At 36.7% G+C, this 20,048-nt stretch overlaps 1 protein-coding gene across 1 annotated transcript; it reads right to left on the bottom strand.

The window, feature by feature from the left end:
• Positions 1 to 289: 289 nt before the first annotated feature.
• LOC137265985 (beta-centractin) lies at positions 290 to 20,020 on the bottom strand. Its single transcript, XM_067801485.1, has 11 exons — positions 19,885 to 20,020; positions 18,363 to 18,427; positions 13,402 to 13,477; positions 12,753 to 12,878; positions 11,993 to 12,117; positions 11,199 to 11,415; positions 8,801 to 8,893; positions 6,935 to 7,109; positions 6,463 to 6,524; positions 5,750 to 5,790; positions 290 to 4,850 (listed from the first exon to the last, which is right to left on the bottom strand). The coding sequence occupies exons 1-11, from the start codon at positions 19,930 to 19,932 to the stop codon at positions 4,748 to 4,750; spliced, it is 1,131 nt and encodes a 376-aa protein (XP_067657586.1). The 5' UTR covers positions 19,933 to 20,020; the 3' UTR covers positions 290 to 4,747.
• Between the last annotated feature and the right edge of the window lie 28 nt (positions 20,021 to 20,048).

The raw sequence follows: 20,048 nt of genomic DNA, 5'->3' as shown, positions 1-20,048 counted from the left end.
CAATATTCCAGCTATCAGCGGTCTGTAAATAATCAAGTCTGGACCAGCCAATCCAGTGATCAACAACATGAGCATCGATCTGCGTAATTGGGAACCAAGTCAGCAAGTCTGACCACCCGATCCTGTTAGTCGCCTCTTACAATAAGCACAGTCGCTTGGGTTGAATACAACATGAATTCAGCCAAAACACTGATGATGTAGCCATCCTGCTCTCTCCCGTTCAAGATGACCAACCACATCTGCCAGTCTCTAACAGCTGGAATACTCACATTAACATAACAAATGCAAGCATTATTTAACATTTTATTGTTTGCAGATATCATATATACTGAGAACAAGATTCTGTACATTGCCAAGTGACAGTCAATTACAGTCAATTATTACAGTGAAGCCAGGAAGGAACACATCAACAGGAGACACTATGAAACTACATACTGGATACAAAATCACCAAACCAGAACATTTCTGATGCATAGGGGAATAAAGCATTAAGCCTGGATGTGTGAGTCGAAACATCATATAGTACACAAATGACTTTCAGAGATACAAAAATAAAAAATAATTATCAGCAAGCAAGACCCAGGCTTATTTTCCTGAAAATGATTAATTACCAAAATATTTGACAATTCTTTTTAAAAAAAAGCTATGAAATGAAAACAAGGCTGTGATTTTCTCTTGTGTATCCTCAGCAAAAAATCACCATTTCCCACTGTGCTAATTTTTGAACTGATCTGTCTGTAAGCACAACTGTTTCAGCTAGTATAAAATGTAACTTGGGGACATAAACTGATCATTCATGTCATGTCTCGATAGAGTTATTTCATTTGTTAAGGTAAAAGCAGTTCTTCAGGGAAGTTACTGGTCCCACATAAAGAATGGCTACAATAACTACAACACGTTTTTGCATCTCATCACAAATATTTTTTTCATGGCTGTTTTGCCCTGAGCTTGAACTGATTAGTAATAACTGACACTTGTTTGACACAAGAAAACTGATGAAAAGCTTGTAACAATTTCACCAATTTCTCACACTTTATTATCAAAATATTCCAATCAATATTCCACAAGGGGTAAAATGATTCAGTATTACCGTAAATATAGCAATTTGACATAAATGTTTTTTCATCTTAAATTATTATACCTTCTCAAATGATAATAGGTATTAGTACTAAAAATTATTAGGACATGCAACTTTAATAGGCTAAATAAAAGAGGTGAAATGTTTCTCGGGCATTGGTGTGTCACTTTTATTTGTGCACAGAACAAGTTTTTATTGCCATTAAAAAATTTTTTTTGACTTGACTCTATCTCAATCATCCAATTGTCCATTATAAGAATGAGTGTCTGCAAGGACTGTTAGTGAATCTACAACTCCAAGCTGTATTTCTGAGAGAGAAAAATGAAAATGTGTACCTAACTCACAATTTTTTTTCTTAAAAGTTAAAAAAAAAAAATGTCCTACTACCCGTGTCACTATTAAAAAAAATGTGCCCGAGAAACATTTACACTTTTTTTAATGCAGCCTTATAGAGATATAAAACATAAACCACTATAACAGCCAAAAGAAATAAGTGGATTTAAAATTCAGTAATACACCGCAAAGAATGATCCTTTAATGAATCCATTATTGAGACTTTGACAATTTTGTCTAAGTATTATCTTAAGGTTGTTTTGTTCATAATACACACATACATACTGACTAGACATTCGAGGTCACTAGCTCTTAACAAACAATTGCCGATTAACACATTCTTAATGACTTAGTTGATAGATCCACTAACAATTCCAAAAAAATAAATTAAAGGGTTTCACTTCCCAGTGAAGAACAAAGGCTACTAGTTAGTAGTTTAGTCCTGAAAACCTCAGGTAAGGGAAGCACCCTCTTTGTCTATAAATATTAACAAAATACACCTTACAGTAATTCATGTTTCATCAAAAGGACAATATATTAAGCACATCCTTTTTTTGCTTGCAAGTATCTCAGATGTTCCTGTCTGCACCTTTCTAACCTCTGTGGCAAGGAAAAATCTAAAATCCAAGTCATCAAAAATAGTTCTATCAAGAGTCAATAAAATGGCGCTCCACTGAACAAACTCACAAGCAACTGTTACATAAAAAGTTATAAGTTTGATATTTATTACTTCAAACTTCATGTAATAACAAAACTTGTAATTTACTTTAGCCCACTGTTACCTGGTATTTGTATGTCTCTTCCAGATTTTGAAGTTCTCGAAAAATCAAAATGATAAAAACTTCTTTCTGAAAGGAACTGTCAGTTATATTGCCATTAAAAAATAAGGCAATCAAATAAGGCAATCAGCAGCCAGTGAAAAAACCCAAAAAACAGTTGTTTTTATTAGTATCAACACTGGCAGAATTTCATTGCAAGCCATCAGAACCTTTGGCAAAATCACAGAATGTTCCAGTTCCGGTAATCAATACTTGAAGAAAAAAAAAAAAGCACCAACAGATCTTGTGATAGCAACAGTTATACAAAACAATTTACCTCCTTCAAACCATAACAACTAGTCTATCTACATCAATAACATTTCATAAGCTCTCATACAATGACATAAGGGAAACATTTCACCTGAAAGTAGTTGTATACCAAATAGTAGATGTAATATGCAAGTACTAATCTTTATCAAGGAAAACAATGCGGTCCTTCCAGCATCAACTGAAACAGAATTCAGCGATAGTTGTGTTCAGAATTGTGTGAACCTAACAAGAATGTAGGAACTGTAATGAAACGGTGATGTTTTGGGTGTTTTTGGTTAGGACTTCATGAGAAATATATTTATGTGTTTAATTACACATTTGTCTTTATCTGACTATCTCGTGTCAGTTTTGTAACCACTTTGTAATGTCTGGTATTTCAGTATATTGCACAACTAAAATGGCAAACACACCTGTAAACAGGTAAAAAATGAGCAGCACCCAAGTGTGTTTAACTATGGATACTTGAAGTAGATTACCATGGATACAAATTCCTGGAATGGTTGCCATGGATACACGTAATGTCTGGCTGACCATACTGATAATAAATTATACTACATCCCTTCTCCTCTGCTGACTTTATTGCAGGGTAAGAGATTGATAATAACATTTCATTGGATAATTATCAATTTACAGTGGAAGCTGTCAAAAGCTTGCACTGTATCTGCAAATGTTCAAAATAACCTCAAAACATACAAAAACTACCTTAGAGGCTGCAGGAAAACAACAGTTCAGTACATTTTTGTTTCTTTAGCAACCATTGGTCTGACAAATGAAAGTGAGTATTCCTTTCAGCTTGTAAGTGTACATGATGTGTGTGGAATCAAGGTGCAGTTTGTTCTAGGTGTACAACGAACAGCACTGTCAATGCGTACAAATAAATACAGCACTGGCACCTCGCTTATCAGAATCATAGGATTACAAACAACAAATAATAAATTACGTCTCAAGCTGTGTCATTCATGTCACAATCATGGAACATTATTTTTCAAACTAATTTTCCACAATTTGTTTGCTTGCGTTAATAGGTAGGTGCTACATAATGTCCTCAGTGGCTCTCACTAACCAGGTATCACTAAAACTTTTAATCAATAAGAAGGAGGTATTTAAGTAACCACATAGTAAATGCAAGGACACATTCTACAGGTACTCAAGCGCGGACGATCCCACAACAGGAACAGAATAATGTATTTACAACAGCTAACAATTCTGAAAATCTGGGATCAAGCAAGCAGAGTTGGTCAAACATGATATATATTCTTCAGAAAATATACTTCCTTAACTCCAAACACACTTTGAATGTATCATGACTACTGACATTTCAAGCTGTTTGTAACTGAAACTTGAATTCATTAAACGCCTCTCATTTATGCTGTCCAAAGTTATCTTGAGAGCGATGTAAAGCAGACAGAGCTTATTTGGAATGCACTGAATACAATAATGTTTCCGATATCAAGTCCCTCAAGTTTAACTATTCAATAAAATATCAAAATTGGAATATATACTGCCCCATAGGTGCCAACTTTCCCAAATTATGATTAGTATTTTGTATGTGTATTATTATGGTCATGACACCAAAACCATACAGAAAAACTAGAGTGGTAAATTTTATAAAGAGTTCCTATTTGGACTGAAACAAATTCTGGTCATGCATGAGATGTTTCACTTGGACTGATGCAAAAACCATCCGTCATATCAGTTTTATAATACAGACAAGTCTGCAGTAGATGGTGTAAGGTTGAACCTTTACCCTCTCTTCACTAATGTCTATGGAGAATACTCCCTTATAATTTCTTTCCTATAGTGAACAAGCAGTAACTTGTATTTTAGTTGCAAAACATAACAAATATGACACATTTGGGACAGTTGGTAGCTTTACAGCAGGGAAGACGTGTTGCAATTTTTCTCTGTTTCCTATCAATCTTTAAACATAAAAATAACTAAATCTGATGATTAAGCGTTTTTAATCAAGACAATGAAGTCCTAACTGCATAAGCCTACAGAAGGATGCTCCTCATGAACCGATATACATAAGAAAACATTAACACATCCAGTGCAGGCCTATCACAAAGCAGTGATCTTACATCACTTGTTCGGGTATCTAAGGCAACAGCCATTTCAGATATGGCTGACACAGTCCTTATTTCCTACCCCTGCGGCTAAAGTCGACAGATAAATAATATATTACATGGACATTTACAAGAAATGCACATATGAGGATGTAGAATTATGTGTTAAAATGCCTCCAAGTCTAGAATGTTTTCCGATGTATCGCCTTGACACCTTCCTCATTATATTCGCGCTTTGACACCCACATCTTCTTGAATGTATCCAGGGAAGCAAGGATAGACCCACTGGAATGGAAAACATGTCATGGATACAACAACACTTTGTTTCAGTAGTATACCGCATTTCCTCTAATAAGTGTTGGGGGTAACACAGCTGACTAACACTTATGGTAATTACACCCAGTAGGTGCAAAAGCACTGGGTCTCCAATGCTAGGTCAGGATGTTGAAAAAATAGCAGTCTGGCGCTTATTAGAGGAAATATGGTAGATAACTTTTGTATGTCAATGAATGTACTAATCTGATGGAGATAAAACTGTATGAATGCAACAAGATATATTCTATGAATTTTCATCATAATCACCATTTCGACTTTATTTGAACGGATGTTCATTACATGCAAAGAAAATGAAACAGCATGTGACTTGAGTTCAAGTTGCATCTGTATGGATTACAGACTTTTAACACTGTGTGGAATAAGTGAATGATGTTTTGGCTCCACAGAGACCATTAGCAGTATTGGTCCTAGATTCGAACCCATAATCACAGAGTTCCGGCGTGCCTTACATACAACTCCAATAACTTGGTTGACTTGATACCCCAAACCAGCTTTAAAACGATATGATGCTAATATTCCTTGTACTTATTAGGAGACTGCATTTGAAAATCAGAGGTATGTAACGAAATTACAATAGCTCTAAATTTGATTTAAAACCGAACATGTAGCATGAGGTTTTACATACAAAATTTAGAGCTATTATAATTTTACCTCTAATTTTCCCACACATTATGTTTATCTCCACTCTACCATAACCGCATTATTCAGATTTTAAACAAATGTTGGAAAATCAGAGGTATAAAACGTGACTATATACCTCTGAATGACTTTGATTAACCAATCACACTCCAGTATTTACTGAAGTCATGGTAGAATAGTATTTATAACACAGCAAAGAGTTCACTCACCCAATCCATGTAGAATATAACCTTTCTTGAGGTGCAGATATCTGAAGAGTAGAGGTACCAACATCAAGTACAACACACTGGAAAAATACACTGACAGAGACAAATAAAGGAACACAAGAAAATTCTAACGTTCCTTCTATATGTTCCAGTTTTCATCACCAGCTTTGAATAGCGCTGTGGGAGAAAATTGGAGAATACATAAAGGAACACTGCCATGAAGTGGCATTCCCTTATTTCTCTCAGTGTATTTGGAAGACAAATTGATCTGAACTGACTTGTCTATTGCAACAAGAACCAAAGTTCAGTTAATTGGAAAATACTTCACATTTTTTAATCATACTCTTCCTCTAGCCCAAGACCACTCAACTATGTTGAGAACAAATAAAAATCAAATATTAGTTGTTTTTAATTACTAATAAGATTTGAATCTTTGATCATTTGCCACTTCTCAATGCTGTGATTTCCTTATAAGTTAGTCTCTGTGGATTAGTGACATAAGGCTTTTTGTGTCCAACAAAAACCTGAATTTCTAAGCTTGTAATTGGCTCTCAGCAAATAACATTTAAACAACTGTTGGCATTTATGAATGCTACTTTGTTTTACACAATGCCTGTGGCCAATTCAGTCTTTGTGTTATGGAATAATGATAATACACTATCAAAATATATCATACTCATGTATTTCAGCTTAAGGCAATGGTTAAAAACACTTACCCTAATCTTGATATCTTTAGGTGCTAATTTCTTCACTTCACTAAGTAGTCTATCTCCAAAACCTGAAACAAAGAAGGAAAATGTATAGTGTTCATCTGCCAGTGGTAAAGGCTCTGACATGAAGAAAAACAAAGGCTATCTTGTCAGCTTTCCCAAACTCTTTGCTCATGAAGAATACTTATTTAAACTCTGCTTCAGAAGGGGAATAGTGAGTTTAGTTTTATGCTGCTTTATCAATATTCCAGCAACATCACAGCAGGTGACACCAGAAACGGGCTTCACACACTATACCCACGTGGGGAATCCAACCAAGGTTTCCAGCATAATGAAATAACCACTAGGCTATCCTACTGCCCCATACAGGGGAATAGGACTAAAGAGATAAAACACTCCTGACGAGAGAACAATAATTCCAACAATTCAATGTCTTTTATCTACCCGTGGTTCAATCAATATGAAAATGTGACAGTACCTTTAAATAATGTTGATCCACCAGACAAGACAATGTTAGAAAATAGTGTTCTCCTGAGATCCATGTCTGACTTCTGTATGGAGTATGCTAGCACCTCGTGAATACCTTCACATTCCTCACCAACCAGGTCAGGTCGGAACAACAGCTCTGGAGCTCGGAATCGAGCTGGTCCAATCTGGAAATGATTTTCAGATCAAGCATCATGACAATGGAAAACATGTAAGTTGAAAAACGTAGCCAGCAAAACAAAACAAACTTCCTCAAGAAGGCAGTTAATACAAAGGGAGATAATTGGATGTTCCTTAAAATTATCTCCACTTGGACCACAGATGGCTCAGCAATTGTAGGTCCTACTACACTAAATCAGAGTCACATGCTCCCTGACTGTACGTAAACAACTGAAGAGACAGAGATGTGACAACTGTGATTAGATGAAATAGTCTAAGACGTTTATTTATTTATTTTTTTAAAGTACATCCATGCAGTAGCTAAAACAGACCAGAATTTTCAGCATTGATTACTGTTACTTTTTTCACCATGCCTTATGCTTATGTGTGTACAGATATTTTCAAGTAGGTGACAGTTGGGGAGAAACTGTGTTGACGTGTTCAGCTTCCTGTACTTGGAAAAATAGACGTACAAGTAGGCCAAAAATTGTTGTTCATTGTAGTTTAAAGGCCAGACTGCACAATGCGTACATGGAATGGCTGTTGACAATTTTAAAGAAAACTATAAGGTTACCATAGAAGTCTGTAGGAAAGCATTTGGTGTTGTGCAATCTGTAAACAAGTGTACAGGATGTATTTGTCTTTTGTTAAAACAAAGTCCTCAGTTTCTTTGACACTACTCACAAATTGCCACAGCAAAAATTACAGATGGGTATTGCCAAAATTGTGATATGTATTGGTGTCCTACAATATGTATTGCAATATATTGTGAAAGTGTAACGCATGGTTTAATGTAATGAAATTACTGTTTCCTTTCTTTTGAAACAATGTCATAGGTCACTGTCAGGACTCAGATAGGACTGTACAAGAGGTCAATTGAAAATGTTTCCAAGCTGAAGACATGATCGCTCTGAAGTCTGGAAAAATCATCATCTGCAGTGGTGCCTGCCATTTTGGTTTGTTTTGTACCGGTACTTGATGTACTTTATTTTATTTTTATTTAAATTTGTATAACAGTCAGGCAAATGCAATTTTATGACCAATAAACATTCCCAAAACTATTAATCTATAATAATATAAAGGAAATATAAACGTTATTAGCATTTTTACAAGAGTCATCATGAAAATTACAGATAATATTCACAGAAATTGCCAGTTATATCAGGTGAACCAGTTCACGAAAAGTGTACTGCAATAGATTGTTTTCTGCAATTTGAATTGCAATATACTGGATAACTTTCTTTGGAACAGATACAGTCTGCTACTAAGTATTGATTCCTCCTCTACCCTGAACATGGCTGTAAAGCATCATTTTCAAATTATAGTGTTTTGGATGGACTACATCAGCTAAACCTACCAGGCAGAACAGAGTTCTACAAGAGAAGTTGGTCAAATCAATTACGCCGCACTCAGCAATATTCCAGCTGTATGGCGGCGATCTGTAAATAATCGAGTCTGCACCAGACAATCCAGTGACAAACAGCATGAACATCAATCTGTGTAACTGAGAACCAATGACGTGTCACCCAAGTCAGCGAGCCTGACCACCTGATTCTGTCAAGCGCCTCTTACAACATGAATTACAGCATGAATTACTGAAGGCCGATATTCTAACCCTGACCTTCACAAGTAAGTTGGCGGTGAAGTAGCTGACTAGGTGAAGATGACAGTCATATTTGTGAAAGACACTTTAACTCACCTCAACGATGGTACCATCAGGCAGTGGGTACTGTACTTTTTCTGTCTCCATGCTCTCTTCCTTCAAAGGATTGATGGACAAGTAGCATGCTTTCTGGAACAAGATGCAAGCCTCGTTGAAAGTTAATCTCAATATAATCTCTCACTGATAACTTTTCAACAAGATCACAATTCTCCTGGCCTTTCACATTTTTGAAAGAACAAATCAATTCTGACTAAGTCCAAATACATGGAAATCATGAAAAACATATAAGCCAAAAATCTACGAATAGCTAGAGGCACCACCTTGGGATCTGCCTCATATATCTGCCTACATCTTTTGAAAGATCTCGAATGGTTTCCAAGTTGTGCGCCAGAAACGAAGGTCAACTGTTTCCATGGAAAATTACAAATGACAAATATCTGCAGACAGCTAATGGCACCACTTAAGCTTATGTTTGACATAACTACTGAGTTTTGTTGGAAGATATTACATAGTAAATAAAACCAATCCCTCCATTTTGAGACCAAATCTGAAACGTTTTCCATGGAAACTGAAAATTAAAATGCCAAAAATCTGTAATTAGCCAACAGCACCACTTAAGCTTATGCTTCACATATATCTACCAAGTCTTGAAGAAAGATACTGAAAGTTTTTTGAAGTGTTCAAACAAAGTAACCCCACCCTTTTGAGACAAAGTTCAAGTCATTTCCATGGAAACCAAGAAAAACAAAAATGACAAAAGTCAGTAAACAGCCAAAGACGCTACTTTACGTATTGTTTGATATATCTACCAAGTTTTGTTGAAAGGTATTGAAAGGTTTTTGAATTATGCTCAGGAAATAAAATGATTATGGACGGACAGACAGACAGATGAGGTATGGATTATATGCCTTTGTATTACATGCCAGGGGCCCCTTTCACAAAACTCTCGTAAGCCTAAGGTCTCGTAACTTTTCTCGTAGCATTCGTACCTCCTATACTGTAACATAGGAAGTAGGAATGTTATGAGAAAAGTTACGAGACCTTAGGCTTACGAGAGTTTTGTGAAACGGGGCCCAGGAGTATAAAAAGCCTTGGCACGACTCAAGTCAAAAGACACTCAGCTGATTCTCAAAGTATGAACTTACTGTGCATTCACACATCCTGCATAAAGAACTCATTGTAATCTTCTAACTTACACTTAGAAAATAAGCTAAAAAAATAATGGGCGAGTACAATAGATTTAATGATGCTTTGCACACTTTTCCATTTATCACACAACAATATTAGAGGAAAGTCGTGTAATTCTCAAACATTTACTACTGTGACCACTCCATAAAACCTATCCTTAGACATTAGGGGTCACTACTGAGGGGGAAACAACTGTTATCACTACTGATAGTCTATTGCAACATACTATTGTGATAGTGATAGTCCATAGCAACAAGCTATTGCAATTGCTTGGGGGGTTTCTCCCCGAACTGTCTAAGCTAAAGTCATTTCCCAAACATGAAATGAAATCAAGTTGAAGCAGTTTCAGGAAACATGAAACCTAGATGAACTTTCTTTAACAGATGGACAACTCTAAATCAAAGTAAACTAATGTGGTGCGCCATGTATTTTCTGCAGCATATTTATCAAACTACATCAATTTATTAACTATTGGTAGTCACACATACTTTAGATGCATCAATAGTTTTCGCTTCTACCATCAATTACTTGCTATGAGAGACTCAACATTTTAAATCCACTGATTGTTTGATGCATCATTACAGTCCGAACAGATATGGCGCAAAGGTACACAACTCTGCTAATTATCACACTGAGACAAAACCCTGAAACAAGCTAGGAGGAATCTGTCAAATCCAGACTCTCTGCAATGTGGTTTTCTCAACAATCCGGACTCCACCAGCCAAAATTGTTCTAAATTTATCATCATAGCTTGCTTTATAATCTGGCATGGCACAATTCTGGACTACAGACTAAAATTCAAGTCCCGACAATCAAATTCTTATGAGAATTTGGCTTTGAAAATATGGATGTACACATGTAGTTGACAGACATTCCGCTTGCAAAGTTGATCTCTGGAATTACACCATGTTAAAAGACTCTTTCCAGTGAAAGTACAAATATATTGAGTGTAAATATATTGTACAAATACAAGAGAACTACATGTACATGCATTTAAGTTGTTGGTTGTCCTTAACAAAGGGAGGTAACTCACTGTGGCCCTGTCTATGGTAATGGAAGTATTTGTCCAATGCGGACTCTTTAAAATCCAAACAAATGAGTTGGTCCCTGCCAAGTCCGTAATAGACAGATTCCACTGTATTGCAGTTTGATGTTAATTTCTATATTAAATCAGTACTTCCCCAATAATTGTCTTCAGAGTACACGTCTGTAATTCTGTGGCCATATTTAAAGAATAAATACTTACTTCTTTGATGGTTCTGACAACCTCGAACTCGGCAGTGGTGTGGAAATCAAAACCTTCCTTCCTCAGGAGAAGCTGGAGGTAGCGTGTGACATCCCGTCCAGCGATATCGACACGCATTATACTGTGAGGTATGGCAAAGCCTTCGTAGATGGGTACAGCGTGAGTAACGCCGTCACCAGCATCTAGCACCACTCCTGTTGTTCTACCGGTGGCGTATCTGAAATAAAATACGGGTGTTCGTGAAAACAGTAGCCCAGGGGATCATGAGGATCAGTGAGTGAGCGAGTTTCTGGACATAATCTCAAAACTGCAGAACATTTCAACACGAGTGAATGAGTGAATGGTTGAGTGTGTGGGTGCATGAGTGAATGAATGAGGTAGGTTTAATGCTGTATTCGAGTTATGTCATGGTGTGTCAGCTTTTTGTGGACGGAAAACCTAAAATGATGCTGATTTCAGATGTTCAACATTTTGGTGAAACCCATTGGTGCTGACAAACCTTGAACTTAATCGCAGTTAACCAGGATTTGAACTCAAAATCACTGGTTTCAGTGTGCCAAGAGGACGCAACTTGAAGTCACACCCCTTCAGTTTTCTGACAAACCATGAAACTTAATCAGGTAACTGGGATTGAAACCCACAATCTTAGGGTACTGGCATGGACAAGGGACACAACTCTGCACATTCCAACATGTACAACAATGTAAAACAAAGTATGATGAATACAACTTAAATTCTTCAAAATCTTCAAACAATTATGCACAAGAGTACACCACAAAGACAGAAGTACTCACAAACTAAGGACAGCTTGCATGGATATGAAGAGGGCTGGAACATTGAAAGTCTCGAAAAATATTTCAGCAGCCTTCTCCCGATTCCTTCTAGGGTTCAGAGGAGCCTCTGTCAGCAACACAGGGTGCTGAAACAGTCCAACAGCACAGTGAGTGAGTGAGTGAGTGAGTGAGTGAGTGAGTGAATGAGTGAATGAGTGAGTGAATGAATGAGTGAGTTTAGTTTTCTGCCACACTCAGCAATATTCCAGCTCTATGGCAGCAGTCTGTAAATAATCAAGTATGGACCAGACAATCCAGTGAGCAACAGCGTAAGTATCGCTCTCCATATTTAGGAACAGATGACATGTGCCAATCAATTCAGCAAGACTGACAATCTGATCCTATTACTCGCCTCTTACAACAAGCATGGGTACTTAACATTAATTCTAACCCGCACCTTGACAGGTCTCTAGTGGCAGAGATATGCACCAAACATGACCCAACCATTTCCTTGCGCATGAATTTAATTGGAAATATTTTTGTACATATTATATATGTATTTACATTAATAATCAGGGAACTAGAGGGAATAAAACTTCCAATAATATCTTTCAATATGTACTTGAATGGTGCTGTTATGGAAGATGAAAACAGTGGCGGTCGAGCCCTCTGACCCGCCAAAGGACAAATCAGCAATAAAGAACTTGCAATGTAAAAGCATCCAGTAAATGTGACAAAAGTGATACATTGCTACAGGTTTTCTTAGCAATCTAGAACTAACCTCCTCGGAGAAAGTCTGTAGTTGATCTTTGGAGTATATGTACTGCCAGATTCGTTCCATATCATTCCAGTCTCGTACAATACCATGCTCCATTGGGTATCGGATGGACAACAGACCCCGGTGTTCCTATATATGGAATGAAGCATTCAGACAGATACATCACCTGATTCTTGCAGCAAGTGAAATATTACATTACACAATCAGTTTATATGTTAAATGCTTTTAAATAAAGCTTTAAGTGTTTGACTGCACGTTGGCATGACATCATTATACATTGGACCTATTGACTACTTATGTTCATAAACAAATATCAGGAAACTTCAATAAGCTTAAAATAACTTGAAAAATTTGAGTATTTTTTTAGGTAAATCATCAAGCTATTCAACAATACATACTAAATCTACAAATCACTAAATCAGTTTGTTTACATATGCTCTGATCCATTACATAAAGAAGGATTAATGCTGTGCATACACCAATATCACGTAACAAAGATACCTCTCAGGCTGTGTATCAAAACACACTCTAGTTCAATCTAATGGCTCTAACCCCTGAGGCCAAGCATCAAACTCTCAAAACATTACAAGCATTAAGACAAGCTTTTAAATCCTGCCAAGATGGGTTTTAAGTCCATCTATTCTGCTCTCACCTCAGCCTCGGGTCCCAGGAAGAGGTCGCCCTCCAGGGCACCTGCCATGACCCGAACATGCTTAGGGCGGCCAATGCTGCAAGTAAAACACAGACAACATGTAGTTGTGTTTCTAGACAGGAATACAGGGCTGTGAAAATAGAGTTGTGTCAGCTGGACCAATACATGACATGGCTGCCTTTAATGCCAGCCAAACATTCACCAGTCTGAAATATTTTAATCCTCAGGGGATACTTGTCAGTGACAAATATTTCAAGCCTCAAAACATAAATTTGTATTCATTAATAAAATCTGCCTGTCAACGTTATGAAATAATGGCAGACGATAGTGTTGCAAACTCCCGCCTGCCTGACCGTCTGGGACAGTCTGTTTTGTGATCGGATGGTCAGTTCTAAAAAGTTGCATGCCTGATGGTCTGTGGCGAGTCTGGTTTTCAGTGTAATGACTAAAAGCATTGATGGAAACAGAATTAAAAACATTAAGCAGTTTCCCTCCTCTTATTTACTTACTTTTCTTATTATTTTTCTTCATCCAGAAAATTCTGGACTGGCAACTTTCAAGTCATTCTGGCAACTTTTGAGAGTTACCAAACCAGTTGTCAGGCTGAAATTTTGGTGAGTTTTATAACACTGGAAGACAACCATTTCTCATGGGTTACCCCAGAGTGGAGAATGATATATTCCACATGACAGGCCATGTTAGACCTGAAATATTGTCCAAAGAAAGCTTAAACCACACTCAAAGTACAAATGTGAAGTACAAAGAGCAAAGATGTATTTATAGGCATTATTAGTTAGTGTCATGGAATACTAGAAATTCTCAGATGCTGATTTCTGGTGCTAGGACTAGTAGGAGAATGGCAAACGTTGCACAACACGGTCAAGATCCAAATCAAGTCACAAAATTCTTCATAAATTACTACTATGCTTTATCAACAAGCAAAGCAAAAAACAGTCTGTCTCATTAGACTATACTAATCAAATGTTGAAAGACTAGGTGCATCCAGCTCAGTTCTCTATGTGACTGATTGCTTGTCGTCAAACAAACAGTATTCAAATTAGTCATCACGCTGAAGCATGTGCAGCATTAATTCAAGTTGTACAAAAACTACATATTGCAAATAGCTTACTGCTAGGATCACATTTCATCACTGTATCAAACATTGCTTGGCGATGGGTGCGTGATCATCCTTTGTTTCCTACTACTTTTCTTGATTTTTAGAAAGAAAATAGATGCTTTTTCTCAAAATCATAACAGTACGGTGGGGTAGCCTAGTGGATAGAGAGTAAGCCTGTCATGCTGAAAACCCGAGTTCGATTCCCCACATGGTTACAATATGTGAAGCCCATTTCTGGTGTCCCCTGCCCTGATATTGCTTAAAGGGGCGTAAAACTAAAGTCACTCAAATCATAAAACAATCAAAGGCATTTTCCAGAAACTGAATGCGCCAGGATAGTGATTATTTTAACCCTGACAGCAACCACACGTCTTGTTCCCACTCGCTATGTGATCAGTACTGCTTTTCACATGTATTGTGTACATTTTAGTATAATCAATATGAAATGAAACAGAATAACTGATCAATACACTGCTGCAGCAGCTGCATAAAGACTAACAGTGACATTGCCATGCTAGTTGACTAGCTCATACTCCCACTTCACAAAGTGCTACTGTCAACATCAGACAGTATTGATTAACATTCTGTGTATTTACTGCATTTTTGTTATTTCTGGTATATCCAGTTAATGTACAGTCATGATTCTGATATAGTGCTAAGGGGCATTTGATGTGGATATGACATTAAATTTTAACTTCCAAGAATTCAATAATTCTAATTATATTACCTGTTTTATTTCTTTTCAATGACAAATAGAATTGTTCATTACCAGCAACTGTAACCTTTTTGTTTCTCAGAATTAAAAGAGTTCGGCTTAATTTCCCACATAATAAGTAAACTGCCAGTCACAGCAGAAATTCAGAAATGAGTCACTGATGCAATGGTGCACAGCGATATGAATGTAATAAAACAGTTTTTTTAAAAACATGATCATTACAATATATATTTGTTTGTTAATTGATGCAGCATTGCACAATATTCCATGACTATCAAGGCAGCCAGCCTATGAAGAGCCAAATAACCAGACAATCCAGTGATCAATGTTGATCAAAGGGATCATTAATTAAGCTGGATAACTTGTTCCTAATCCCTTTCTTCACTGAATAAAATGTTTAATTCAAATCAACGGGATCTGGTGAGTGAGTGAGTGAGTGAGTTTAGTTTTACGCCGCACTCAGCAATATTCCAGCTATATGGCGGTGGTCTGTAAAATAATCGAGTCTGGACCGGACAATCCAGTGACCAACAACTTGAGCATCGATCTGTGTAAATGGAAACCGATGACATGTGTCAATCAGGTCAGCGAGATTGACCACCCAATCCCGTTAGTCTCCTCTTACGACAAGCAGTCACCTTTTATGGCAAGCATGGGCTGCTGAAGGCCTATTCTACCCCGGGACCTTCACGGGTCAATTGGATCTGGTGATCAGACTCTGTGACTTTGTAGATATCTGTAATGTCTCTATTATAAAATTCTAAAAACTGGGGTCCGTAAATTGCAATTTAGTACACAGAGTAAGTAAGCCCCTTCAACTGATCATGCACTGGTGTTGTTTGAAATAATCAGTTTAAACATAGAATCGGTTTTCTCAGATTAACTGTAGGCCTCTCTATTTATCCTTTTCAAGGCAGATATACCATATATATGAATATACACATTATCATAATTGTTTACTATGCAGCATTTGACACATTTTGTCAATTTTGATACATTAACTGATTTCAGATTTTACACATGTGTTTGCCTTTTTCACAACATCTGCTAATCAAATATCTGCATGCATGTCTAACCTACTTTCAGCGTAAAGCTCAGTAAATAATCAGTTGGTTGTTTTTTTCGTTTAATGCCACACTCAGCAATATTCAGAATAATATTGTGTCAGTCTGTATATAATCAAATCTGGAAAATAAAATCCAGTGATCAACAACATGAACATCAATCTACGCACCAGGGATAAGTTGACATGTGTCGACCAAGTCAGCAAGTCTGACCACCCAATCCCCTTAGTCACCTCTTAAAACAAGCATTGGTTAATGAAGATCAATTCTGTCCCAGATCTTCACAGGTATGTAAATAATCAGATTTCAGCATATAAAGGAATGATAAACTCCTCACATCACCAAGTAGTGACTGCTGCCAAAATCACTTCACTGGCCATAAGGCCAATATCAATCGTCTCACATCTATATGAACAGTTCAAGCTCATAACTGAAAATGCTTAGCTATACAGCTTGCATTAAGGAATGACAGCTGCTGACAGCTATTAAAGTTATTAAAGGACTGCTCAGCTGAGGGTTGATTACAGCAAATGAAAACAACATTTGTTTTTATTCCTAGAAATACCTGAACATACAGCAAAATGCTTACAAATGTGAAATTTTCGTTTTTCTCCTTATGACAACTTAATTTGCCTTAGTTTGGCTAGAAATGAAATACTAGTGGCAGTTTCTATCACTACCGTATGCATGTATTAAATCACTGGTATGATTGCTATTAGTCACACGGTTGGGTAGTCATAACTCTGATGTTTACATAATTCTGTAAGTACTATGACTCTTGTTTAAGAAAAAAAACCCCATAAAAATGATACAGTAAAATCAAAACATGATGAGTTTCTGTGTAGTGTTTGTAATACAAAAACTGCCAACCTGCCACCAGAAATCATTGACTTTAAAAGCCACATGTCCTCATTGGACTCTTCAGGGGTTCATTTAATAAAGCAACAGCTTATTGTGATAAATACATCAACACATATTCACTACTTGCTGAAAAGTACTAAGTTTGAAAATAGCCAAAATCTACCTAGCACAGGCCATAATGCAGGCGTTGAGACTGTTTCAGTACCATTCAGACAGGGTCTTAGGACCCTGCATAAGCACTAGTGATGTCATCAAGCGACCATCTCACAATATGAAGTGTTCCAGTGTATACTGTTCACATTAGGACATGTGTCCCATATGTAATTTGTACTAATTTTTAGAGGTGACTATTAACATGATTAAGGGCGATACAACTATTGCGACTGTGATAGTCAATTGCAACAGTTTTTTTTCTCCTTGAATTGTCTCATTTGAAGTCATATTGCAAATAAATATATAGTTTATAAGAAATAAATACAATCTGAAGTAGTTTCAGGGTCAGATAACTAACAAGAAACTTGAAATACTTATCAGTAAACTGTTAACAAGTAACAAGGGCGGATAACTCTAAATCAAAGTAAATGAAGCTGGTACTTCCTGTACTTTGCACATTTATCAATGGTAATCAATCACTATTAACTACTGATAGTCACACATACCATCAGGGTTGGAAATGACCCACTGCCTGAAGTCCCAGTCCAGTGGGTTTTTTTGTCAGGCAAGCTAATTTGTACATCACGCTGTACCGGTGTCCAGTGGACTTTCCAGTGTTAATTATGTTGTGTATTTAAATAATCAACTAGAAAATCAGCTAGTATAGCGGAAAAATTTGTCAGGGCAGGTGATTTTACAGGTGCCAGTGTACTGGGGTACATTAGCAATTCAAGAATTATTTCCATCCTTGACTATGGGTGCATTGACAGTTTCTTGTTTCTAATATTGACTAATTGCTATCAGAGACTCAACAATTGCAATTCATTGATAGTTCATATATATATTTCAAAAGGGATCAATGCCATCAAAATGGCTTGACATTTGATCTCAAATTTTAACAAATAAATCAGAACAAGTAAGTGTGCATCATATCATCTGAGAATATTGAGACTGCATTGATAGATTAATGAAATCGTGACATCCCTAATAAGTACCTAGCTACAACCATTGTTTAACACGAGGTTCTCAAATAGCAACCATATGAACTTACTAGTTTGGAAATATGTATTTGGGAACTTGATCTCCAGCAAATCCAGCTTTGACCACTCCAGACCCCTATAAAGCAGAAAAAGTGAACATTCCGTCACAAAGGTTGATGTATTGTCCACTCTGTTATCGTGATTATAAATAGCATTGGTAATGGTATATATGCAGGGATTGGGAAAGAGAACTTTGACAATGGGCCATTTTCAGGAGCATAAGCCATCTTCTGAACTTAAGATGGGACACTGCCCTTGTATCAAAAGTAAACTTAAAAATTTTAATGGGCCATTTTTCATTCTGATATGCATGGCCCCTGCCTTTCCAAATCCCTGTATATGTAAAAACCTAACTTACTGTACTGCAGTGAGTGTGCACTGGTTAATCTGATATGTAACAATGAAACTACTCTATTTAATTACATTTACTATTTCAGTCATGCTGACTTATTTCACAAAAAGTAAATGCTACATTTGAACCATGTGTAAAGTATCTAGTATACAAGGTCTTGAACATATGTAACTGATCCTGAAGAAACATCATTGTAGAAAAATACTAATAAATGCAAATGTATTCCAAAGGGGATAGTTACAGAACATACCCTTCATGATTTTATCCTAACCTGCTTCTGTCTTCCAGAAATGTAACTGTAGCACGAAAACTAACCAAAAAATAAGTCTGCACTGTGGTAGTGTATGCTGAATGGTACCGATGTGAACGTTGATGGAGGTCAAAAATAGCAACAACAGTATTGGACTTACAAAGGATTGGAACTAGAATCTTTAGAATTACATGCATGATGCAAAGGATTATAACCCCTGGTCTAATTTCCATAAAGATACACTCTGTCTAAGTTCCATGGATAGAAACTCAGTCACTCACAAAGAATGTTAGATTTATTAATCTTGAACAACATGAAACGGAACTGTTTCTTTCATAAATCTTTCTCATTTGAAAATATGTTGCGGAACATTCTTGATATAAATAAAAGAAACCTAGCACATACAAATATAAATCCTTATGGTCTTCATCACAAAAATCGCACAGTATTTTGTAGATTGCCTTATAACTTATGTTCTTGTACGTGTTAATGGCACCAGTGAAGACGTAAAATGCAATCCATGCAGTTGTACATTGTTGTGTGTGACCAATAAGATGCAGCATCATTTGAAGAGAATACCTTGATTAGTTAATAAGCTAAACACCTGATGCCAATGTATGACCAAATGTCAAAAGAATGCAATCTGACAAGTATATGTGTGTGAAAAATATGACAGTTGATGACATTTTACTCGTGAAAAAACTGTTACTATGCCAAATATTAAGAAACTATATGCACAATAATTGAAATTGCACAGTATTTACAAACAGACGAATGTATGAGTCATCGACACATCTTTCACATATCATTTCAAAGCCAACAAGTGCCCGGAGACGGGTTGGGACGAGTGACAGGTCTAGCAGACGTTAAGCAGGTTTAAGCGCGATCTAGAGCTCAGAGAGTGAAACCGATTGCATTTCCACAAACTTACATTGTCTATGACAACGGGCTGGTTTGCAATTACATCGTAAGACTCCATAAAGACAGCTTATTCTGTCTTATTCGTTCGCTTTTATCGAGTGAACAAGTCTTTTCCCCTAATGATCATAGAACTTCCGGATAGACTGCATTGTGGGAACATTTTGTCATTATGTT

This window comes from Haliotis asinina, chromosome 15, assembly GCF_037392515.1.
Source record: "Haliotis asinina isolate JCU_RB_2024 chromosome 15, JCU_Hal_asi_v2, whole genome shotgun sequence".
NCBI lineage: Eukaryota > Metazoa > Mollusca > Gastropoda > Lepetellida > Haliotidae > Haliotis > Haliotis asinina.
Note: the sequence above shows the minus strand (reverse complement) of the source record. Positions and strands in the feature narration are given on the sequence as shown.